This window comes from Wyeomyia smithii, chromosome 1 (genome assembly GCF_029784165.1).
Source record: "Wyeomyia smithii strain HCP4-BCI-WySm-NY-G18 chromosome 1, ASM2978416v1, whole genome shotgun sequence".
NCBI classification, from domain to species: Eukaryota; Metazoa; Arthropoda; class Insecta; order Diptera; family Culicidae; genus Wyeomyia; species Wyeomyia smithii.
Window position 1 is genome coordinate 81,026,987 of NC_073694.1, and position 10,172 is coordinate 81,037,158.

Sequence of the window (10,172 nt, forward strand, 5' to 3'; positions counted from 1 at the left end):
TCTCTGGTGCATCGTTGGACTCATCTACTTGATGACAATGACCGAGTAGTTTATATTCATCTATAAACTGTTCACATAACAGCTTCATTTCTGGATTTTTCTGAAGCCTTTGTTCAAGCATGAAAAAACGAGGAAGTGCCAGGGAACGATTATTTTTTATTTTCGAAACTGAATCTTTCAGTGGCAATTGAACGATATATCGACCATCAATATCACGACGAGTAGTGGCATTATACAAAGCTTCACACTCCAGCTCTTCACTAGTAAGCATTGGAGAGGACCCAATGTCTTTTATAGACCAAAATTTCTCCATGCATTCAGTCAGTGGCTCCAAAGTAAGCGTATTACATTGCAATGGGTTCTGGGCTGGATTAAAATCTTCAACAGCACCAGCAATTACCCATCCCAAACGGGTTTCTTGGAGAATGGGCAATTTATCAGAAATCTGGCAGGGCATTAGGATTTTGAAAAAGAGGTTGATTCCAATCAACAAATCGATTAAACCAGGAATGTGAAAATTTGGGTCCGCGAGTGGCAGTCCAGGCGGTAGGTACCAATACTGGGTGTTGAATTCACGGGATGGAATAACACCAGTGATTTTATCCGTTACTAAACACTGTAGCTGTGCTTGGAAATCTGAATGGATGGATCGAATATTCACCTCAACTATTTCAGATAAAGTCGATTTTTTACCATTGGCTCCAATGATATCAATCTTAGCGGGAGTACAAGACAAATTCAGTACACGAACTGATTTATCAGAAATCAAATGAGCCTGAGATCCACAATCTAGGAAGGCACGACATGGCTGGTATTTGCCATTGCAATTCAAAACATTAACAACAGCGGTCATTAAAAGGCTATTCTCAAATCGGGGAAAATTACTAACTGAGCAAGTTGTACTACGTGGAGGAGTAACTTTTGGGTTGGTAGGTTTGGGAACTGATTCGAAAGCTTGTGGGAGTTTGAGGTTTTTCAAAGTGCAATAGTGTGTGGTGCTTACCTTGACACTTCTGGCAGGTTCGCGATGAATTGCAAGAAATGCTGTGATGACCCTTGCGTAAACAGTTGAAGCAAATTTTCAGCTCTCGTGCTTTCACTAGACGTTGAGGAGTAGACAAAGCTCGAAACACTTCACATTTAAAGTTCGGATGTGCACCGGCACATATCTCGCAGGACATCTCGGTGGTTCCAGTGATGGCGCACAACTTAGCTTGCGTACCCTTTATCAGGTTGGCGTTGTTTTTGATTGGTATCGGCTTCACGTTTGGCGCTGAAATTTCACCGCGTTCGAGGATGGCACAACGCTTTTTCAGGAAATCCATCGTTTCATTGTAGGTTGGTATCGACTTATGTGGGATTGAAACTTCCCACTCCATCCGAGTATCTTTATCTAGCGCTGCAGTTACCAGGTTAACCACAAAACGCTCGGACACTCCTAGCAGTTGCTCCTGCATTAGCACTAGTCGGTCGACGTGGCGAGTCACTTCGTTGATTAACTCTCGCAATTCCTTCGGATTTTCACGGTTCATGAGTCGAAGACTCAGTAGACCTTGTATATGGGTGTCAGCAATTAAACGCTTATTCTCGAAACGCTCCTCAAGGATCTCCCAGGCATAAGTGTAATTATTGTCACTCAAAGTGCGTGCGTCTATTATACCAGCAGCAGCACCCAACATGGCTCGCTCTAAATGGTACAGCTTGATACAGTCCGAATCCGTAGATGATTGCATCACATCACGAAACATAGCCTTGAATCGTGGCCAATTCTCTGGTTTGCCATCGAGAGTCGGAAGGGGTGCTTTCAATGGCTGCTGAACGATTACTCGAGGTTCATTATTGGCGGGGACATCAGTACGCTGACGTTGTGGCGTAGGAACTGGATGTAGCATCTCGATTGCTTGCTTGACCAAAACAAGCGTCTCGTTGTAAGGGGCCATCCACATACCACGTGGACAGATTTTTAACGATTTTGACCCCCCCCCTCCCCCTCCGTGAACAACTGCCCATATAAATTCTAAAAAAATTGTATGGACCGTGGACATTAGCCAACCCCCCCCCTCCTTCAAAACTGTTCACGTGGTATGTGGATGGCCTCTAATGTGTTTCGAAACTAAGGTATCCTTGATCGTGCTCTTCGATCTTTTCGGGTGGACACATTGCCAAAATCTGATGATGAAGGCCCAACTATTCCTGGAGCGAACACTTTTAATTGAGCTGCATCATGGCGTATGACACCAGCTCCAGCGGAATCTTCAACCGCTTTACGTATGCGCGTCACCTTTGCGTATTCACTTTCGCGGGAGTATACTGCATTGGCATCACAATATTCTGTTCATAAACACACACGCACTATAATTGGTTATCGATATTGTTTTTTTTGGCACATTTTGCATGTGTAGGATAAGTACAACGATACACCGTGCCCCAGTGCTGAGTCGAGAAAATTTCCAGCTCGAAAGGATCCTCGACTCGATCGGGAATCGAACCCGATATCACAACCGTGTGGGAGAGCTAGCCGACCGACATCGCTAACCACAGAGCCACGGGGACTACTTTGGTGTAGTATCCTTGAATTGCTAAGGTTTTAACGGCAACTGTTCGGAGGCCGGTTCACCGAAGCCGATGGATCCCCTATTGGAATTATCTTCTTAACTGTAATGAACCTTCTGCAAATTAAGAGCAGACAAAATAATTTGTTGATCGATGGGCAAATAATCGCATAACAGTCCCGCTACGTCAGGTATCGGAGTTTGGCAGCTACTGGTAACTTTGTTTACCTTCGGAAGATGCAGTTTTGCTCTAAATTAAAGCAGATCATTGCAATTGTTACCAAAACGTCCTTCAAATATTGTGCGTGGGGTGCCAGTACATTAAGAACAATTATAAATTGAGCAGCATTTTCGATTGCTCCACCAGAAAAAAGCACAAAGTCCAAAATGTAAAGTTACCACTAACTGACAAAAAAGTGAGATTAAATAGATTCGTTAAGATAGTCTATAGTAGGCACACCATATTGTTTTTTCCCTGGAAAAAATCTTTAAATTGAGTAGCTTCCAGCATGAATCACTTTGTGCACATCTTTTAAATATATATATACCAAACTGCCCATATAGAAATTGTTCTATCACAAATAATTACTAAGCCACTAACTTCTCCACTGCCACTAGTAGGGTGAGGGACTAGTTCGCCAGGGGTTTCCTTCGTCTTAATTTTTGCTTCATTCTAATGTGAAATATATGCCGAAGAGAACCCCTGCCAAAGTAGTCCCACACCCTAGCATATTTTATCACAGCACAACAGTATTACTAATCAATTGGCTACTAAGGCTTTCCTATTTTTCAAAGTTTCATTTTGCATCGCATTAGTCACACTCAAATATTATAAAAAAAAAGTTTTAGAGTAGGAAATAGCAATTGAATCATGCTATAATAAACATACACATGGGTAATACCGATACTGAGGGGAGCTGATGGCGGTGTATTGACAGCCGAACCTGGTGGAGCTACTACCGGTTCTGGTTTGTTCTACGTAGTTTTACATCTTTTAAGTTTAAGCACATTGTTGGTATCTAAGATGATCGGGCTGAACTGACCAATGTTGCATGTGTTCTAAATCATGTTTCTTTTTCTCTTTTTCTCTTTCCTGTTTAAAGATTCGCCTTCAACACAGTCGAGCGGCAACAATCATTTGATTAATAGTCGTATTAATAAAAATGATGAACAAAATGCTAGCACACGTTCGCTATCGCCGGCGTTGTCATCATCATCGTCGTCTTCAACTTTCAGTGGCGTTAGCGATGATAAAATGATCAACGTTGTTACTAGCAGTTGTTCAGGTAGCAGCAATGGCGATAATAGTAGTTCCACCAGTGGCCTCACCAGCTGTAACAGTAGTGGTAGTACCCAGAGTGAAGACTTACAAAATGTGCATGGTAATAGCAATAAACAACGAAAATACACGAAAAGAAAACAATATAAGAAAAGTGCTAACTATAATAGTTGCATGAATATGAACGGCAACAAGCTTAACTCGTCACCCAACTTGCGCCAAACGTCGTCATCGTCATCAATTGCTAGCGACGATGTTGTCAATGCGTTACAAGATGATCATATTACACAAACGAAATATTACTACAACTCATCACCGCTCATGAATAGCTCATCACTTTCATTATCCAATCCGACGTCGAGGACCAGAAATCAGATGGTCAGCAACAACCGGCGTAACGCGATTAGCTCAGCAAACGCGATGTGGCCGTCACTACCTATACCGCCATCAATTGCAGCAGCAGAAACATCTTCATTATCCTCTTCTATTAAGAACAATAAACATGCAAGTTGCCAAGGTCGTCTGGATTTCAGTTCCAATATAGTCAATACCATAAATACGACAGCAAAAGCGGGTCATCGTTTTGAAAAAAAATACCACAAGGGAAACACAAAAAGCGGGCACTTGAATACATCCCCGACTGTTGGTGACCATGCAATAGTTACCAATGCTTCACAGTTACGCCAGTTTGTGAAGTTGAATTTGAATGAGAACGAGCTCGTTAAGTATCTCCGTAAGTACGTGCTCGATAAGGATGTAATGAAGCAACTTGGTTTTCCTGTTGAGTACGGGCTGGATTCAAATAAAGCAATTATCTATAAGTTTCCGCACGATTTTTTTCGTCCATCACAGCTATATCCGACGTCTATAGCTGTTGCGACAGATATTGATAAAAAAGATCTACCCAATGTTGCAAACGCGGACAAAAGCGATGACAACGACAATAATCAAGGAAGTGCTATATCCTCTCCGACGAATGTCGAGAGTAACGATTCATTACTCATGTATCGGTTATCCAGCGATTCAACATCATTGGAATCGCCTTTGAGGCCAGATGTGCAATTGCAACCAAGCGAGGAACGTGAATGTTGTCGCTGTGGGAAAGGTTTTTTCATCACTCGTGATGGAGAATACTTGACACAAGAACATTGCATTTATCACTGGGGACGATTGACACGCGTTTTCAGTGGAGCTGAGTTTAAAAAGATTTACTCATGTTGCAGCGGTGAAGTAGATGTTAAAGGTTGTACCGTTAATAAGCTGCATGTGTGGACAGGTCTGTTATCTGGTTTCAATGGACCATTCGACGGATTCGTTAAAACACAACCATCACCGCGAAAGCTGAAAAAGTTTGGAAAAATGCTACTTAACAATTTTTATAACCAAAATATGAATGGCGATTGTATCGATCTATTGCACGAAGACCTTCTTCTGGAAAATGAAGAGAGTGATGGAGCATATGCGCTTGATTGTGAGATGTCTTACACTGGACGAGGTCTGGAACTTACCAAGGTTACTGTGGTGTCGACTGACGGTAGTTTGGTGTATGAAAAGCTTGTCAAGCCAGATATTGAGATTGTTGACTACAATACTCGCTACTCAGGTGTTACTGAATCAGATTTTGCAAACTCTCGTAACTACGTAACTCTGAGACAGGTACAAAATGAGCTGCTACAATTCGTTCATGACGACACTATCCTTATTGGACATGCAATTGAAAATGATCTGAAAGTATTAAAAATCATACACAAAACTGTGATTGATACATCCATCACTTTTCCGCATATGAACGGTTTTCCGTTTAGACAGTCACTTAAATCACTTACCAAAAACATTTTGAAACGTGATATTCAAACTCAAATGTCAGCAGCGTGTGGCTCTGTTGACTCGAAATCGCAGCATCACATTAAATCTGAGTTGGTATGCATCAACAACAGCAGCATCGTTAGTAGTAATAGTAGTAAAACTAGTTGTGATAATCACAACGCGAATAGTAATAATAGTAGTTATTCATATGGCCACTGTTCCCTGGAGGACAGTAGGGCTAGCTTAGAACTTATGCTTTGGCGTGTGCGTAAAGACAAAGCTGCTTACGACAATTCACGAAATAACAGTAGTTGTTATCAAATGCAGAATAATTGAATAATATAATGCTGTGATCATTTTAATTTAGTTTTTTTAATTCAAACTATAATTCTACATCGTCGCCGTAGAGATATATGTTATAAGTCACTTAAAAGTGTTGAATAAACAATACTGAATGAAGATTGATTTGTCTTCTTATAATGATTGACTACATACTCACCTTCAAACATCTCTCATGATTTCAGTTTCTTGAGCGTCCTACACTTGCAAGATCTTGCTCCACTTGGCCCACCACCTAGCTTGTTGCTCGTCTTTACGTCTTGTACCTGCCGAATTGAAGACGAACTCCTTTTTTGCGGGATTGTTGCCCGGCATTCTTACAACATGTCCCGCCCATTGTAGCTTTAGCGACTTTTTGGATACTAGTATTTTTTTAAGAAAAAAATTTTTTTACTTAAATGGCCATCACTTCAGCAATTTGTGGAATTTTCAAAAACGACTATGTAACAAGTTAGTTCATTTTACATGCTCAAACAAAATTTCAGCCGAATCTGTTCAGTAGATACTGAGAAAAACTTACCACCAGTTAGGTACTAATTTAGAGAGAGTATCCACGTTCCCATCTGCCAACAGCGTAACTATATTTGCATTCACGATATGCAAAATACATTTTCAAATATACCTCAATGAATAGCAAAAACACCCGAACACTTGACTATTCTCTAAACAGCCGAAAAAAATCACGAAAAATCATTATTTTCCTAGTTTTCAGTGTAGGGTCCCCCTTCAAGTCCTCCTTGAGCATTGTCCATGTTTCATGTCCGTGGAGGATTATTGGTTTTACAAGCGTTTTGTACATGGTGCACTTGGTACGAGGTATACAAATTCGACAACCGCCTCGAACTCATCTTCGTCGATTACTACGCTACGGTTTATGCGAGCCCTAACGTGCCCGGTTCCTCCCGCTAGCACATGCTTGGTCTTCGACGTTATCTCCTTCAATCCACCGCCCTTTCTACAAGGTCTACGTCGTCAGCGAAGCAGATGAACTGGTTTCAAGTATCCTTATAAAATCGATTTGTTTTCAACCAAAAAATAAGCTGATATTCAATTTCGAAAAATATTTCACCTATGAATCCTAGTTCATTAGTGTTACCTGTTCTAAAAAACTTTTTTTAGTGGGAAACTAGATGAAATAAAACTAAAATTCAGCTTACAACTTAAATAAATGTTCGGGGCAGGAGGAATTTTTTTGTTACCACCAGCGTGTTGATTATTTGCAACCAAAAATAAAACTTGGATTAGTGAAATCGGCCACAAATACTAGCGCAGATAGGAAGGAGATCGGGGGCCTAGTGTGGTTGGTAACGTCTCCGCCAACCACGCTCGACGCCTGGGTTCGAATCCCACCGCCGACATAGGTGTCGATGGTTGTGAGGTGGCGTGATCCACTCACAACCAACCCAACTGGTCTAGATTCAATCCTAGCCGACACCGGGAGATTTTCTGAGGCGAAAAATCTCTGGGATCACGCCTTCCATCGCATGAGGAAGTAAAGCCGTTGGCGCCGGTCCATTAATAAACGGGTCGTGAGTTAGGGTCCTGGGTGTGGAGTCGCCTCCCTGGGCGTCGGTGATTGGCCACAACAGTGGCGGAACTAGACCGACGGAAAATAAGCGAGAATAAAAAAAAACTAGCGCAGATAGGAAGGACTATTGAAGATCTTGCCCTGCATGTTAACGGCCGCACGTTTTGTGTCGCGCCCTTAGCTCCGTCAAGCGTAATATTTGATACTGCTTGGATTACAACTATAACAGGGTTTCGTAGACCTGAAGAAACCTGGAAAATCAGAGAATGTTAGGGAATTCGTTTTTCGATCAGGGAAATATGGAAATATCTGAGAAAACTGGAAAATAATAAGGGAAAAATTTTAACCGATACGCGATTCTTTTTTAAATGGCTCTATACTTTTTTCATTTGTTGCGTTTATCTACGTTGCACTTTTTTGTGCCAAATGGGGAAAAATATCAAGGAAATTTATATTTCAGTTATATATTTCAAGTTGTATTTCAGTGAAAATCAGGGAATTTGGTTTTGAAACGTTTCATAACACTTTCAAGCGCAATGTTGCACAAAATACAGGAAAGACCGTTGTCGTGTTTCAAACGGGCTTGATAGCGCACCCTTCACACAGCACTAGGGTTTGCAATCCCGGGAACAATTCCCCGGTATAAACCTTTTCACGGGATTCCCGGATCCCTAGAACAGAAATATTGATTCCCGGGATTCCCGGGTCAAAATTTGTTTGTCGTGTAATATCAAATTATTTGCTTCAATTATTTGTCAAAAATACTCGCTATATTATTCAGTAAACGAATAACTAGCAAATGTTTGTTTCGTCTAATGTCGTTCTTTGCTAGTTAATTCACTACTGAGCTAATAGATAAAAAAAATTGAAAACCGTAAATCAATGCGACCTGAAATAAATAATATAATAAAACTCAATATTTTGGGTCGTGGCCGCGATTTCAACGTTAAAATTATCTTTGCAGGTTAATTGCGTAGACATTTGAATGCTTCAAAACTGATTTATTTTTAATCGTATTAAATTGATTATTTAATTTTCTATCGTTTCCTTCAGGTTTGTCTCGCTAAATGGTGAAACAAATTTAGACCTAGAATGTGTCAGATGATTTTAACCATTAACAATAAGGTTCTACTTGTTGAAATACCTGGAACAATATATATTATTTGCGCACTAACGCCATACATGTGAGGTTATCACAACAAAACTGTTTTGGTAAACAATTCTCTTTCCAGTCGTTCCACCAATAGCAATAGAGAAGAATGAACTGTGGAAGAGCAAAGGCCCAAGCACAATGGATGCGTTTGCGTTGCGTTGACAATAATTTGACTGAAAATGTATGGGCTAACTGTCAAATTGCGGCAATGTATCCATTGTGTTTAGGCCTTTAGATTCATTTGTTATTTATAGTTGCGCGGGCAGTGCAACCAGTTTAGCAAATAGATAGATAATTGTTTAGTAATTTATGTATCGCTATTTGACTAAAGGTTGTATTACACTCTTTGACCAAGCGTCAAACATTTGTCACTTTTTGACAGACAAAAATTTGGTCAAAGAAAATTGTTTGTCGCTCTCCAGTTTTTTAATGTGACAAACACGGGCAAACAATAATCATGATGTCAAATAAATTTGACCATTATGTCAAAAGGTCAAATATTTGACCATGGGTCAAAGAGTGTAATACAGGCTTAAGTTCAATTATATTGACTATCGATAAGTAATTAAAATATATTCATCGTTTTCTAAACAGTAAGAAAGTGAGTTATACTTATTTACAACTGTTAGCGGTTAACTAAAGATATAAGTGGTCAACTTATTTCAACAGGTTATCGGCCCAGCCTACCAAGACGTCAACAATGGAAATAACTACTGGAAACGGAAGTTCAGCGACTAGTGGACTTCGTGAAGGGAGCAACCGGACCGGACCGGGATTACTACCGAGAGGTCATATACGTCCAGATGGGGTTCCTTCGAGGAGATAGAAGCCACGTATAGCTAGGGCTTTATTTTGTATGTTCGAATTAGTTCGGAATTCAGCCGCAAAGGTGGCGTTGCGATGCCAACTTCTTTCTCTTACACGCTAGAGCTTCGCGGTATTCGACAAAGTTTTAGAGCTCTAAATTCCACGAAACTTTACAGAATATACAAAATTTCTGACTCTTCAAGTTTCAGAGATCTACGAGTTTTTATAAATTTTGTCTGAATTTCACGTTTTATTGTGATAATTTTATGAGTTCACTCGAATTAATTTCTTACAAATTTTTTCTCGCTAGAAATTGAATAAATACGTCGTTTTCTTCCGAGTAAGTTTTTGAAGTACTTATGTGAAAATATTACACAAAATTTAAAAAAAAAACATAATTTTGTGAAGTAGATATTTCAGCGGGTAGCGAGTATTAGCAAACCATGATTTTTTCTAAAAATTGTCCATCAAAAAATCTTCATTTTCTGAAATTTTGAAAGAGGTGAAAACACATTTTGTGATATTTCAGTTTGAATATAACCATAGGTTTCATGTAGAAATACAATTGCTATATATTTATTGCATGGAACACACGGTCCAGTACTTTGATACTCTATCCAACCTATGTGCAGTCTTCAGTTTCTCAGTGTAATAAGAACTTCAACTTGACGCTTAGTTTAGTTCGCGATTTGGCCGCAGAGATGGCGC

At 40.1% G+C, this 10,172-nt stretch overlaps 1 protein-coding gene across 6 annotated transcripts in view; it reads left to right on the forward strand.

Annotated features, from left to right (window-relative positions):
• The window catches only part of LOC129719194 (uncharacterized protein MAL13P1.304), a 76,699-nt gene extending 70,601 nt beyond the window's left edge, over positions 1-6,098 (forward strand). For all 6 annotated transcript variants that reach the window (XM_055670692.1, XM_055670693.1, XM_055670696.1 and 3 more), the window contains one exon: positions 3,656-6,098. In XM_055670692.1, coding sequence (XP_055526667.1) covers positions 3,656-5,973 — 2,318 coding nt within the window. In that variant the 3' untranslated portion in view covers positions 5,974-6,098. The remainder of the gene's footprint in view (positions 1-3,655) is intronic.
• Positions 6,099-10,172: the final 4,074 nt, after the last annotated feature.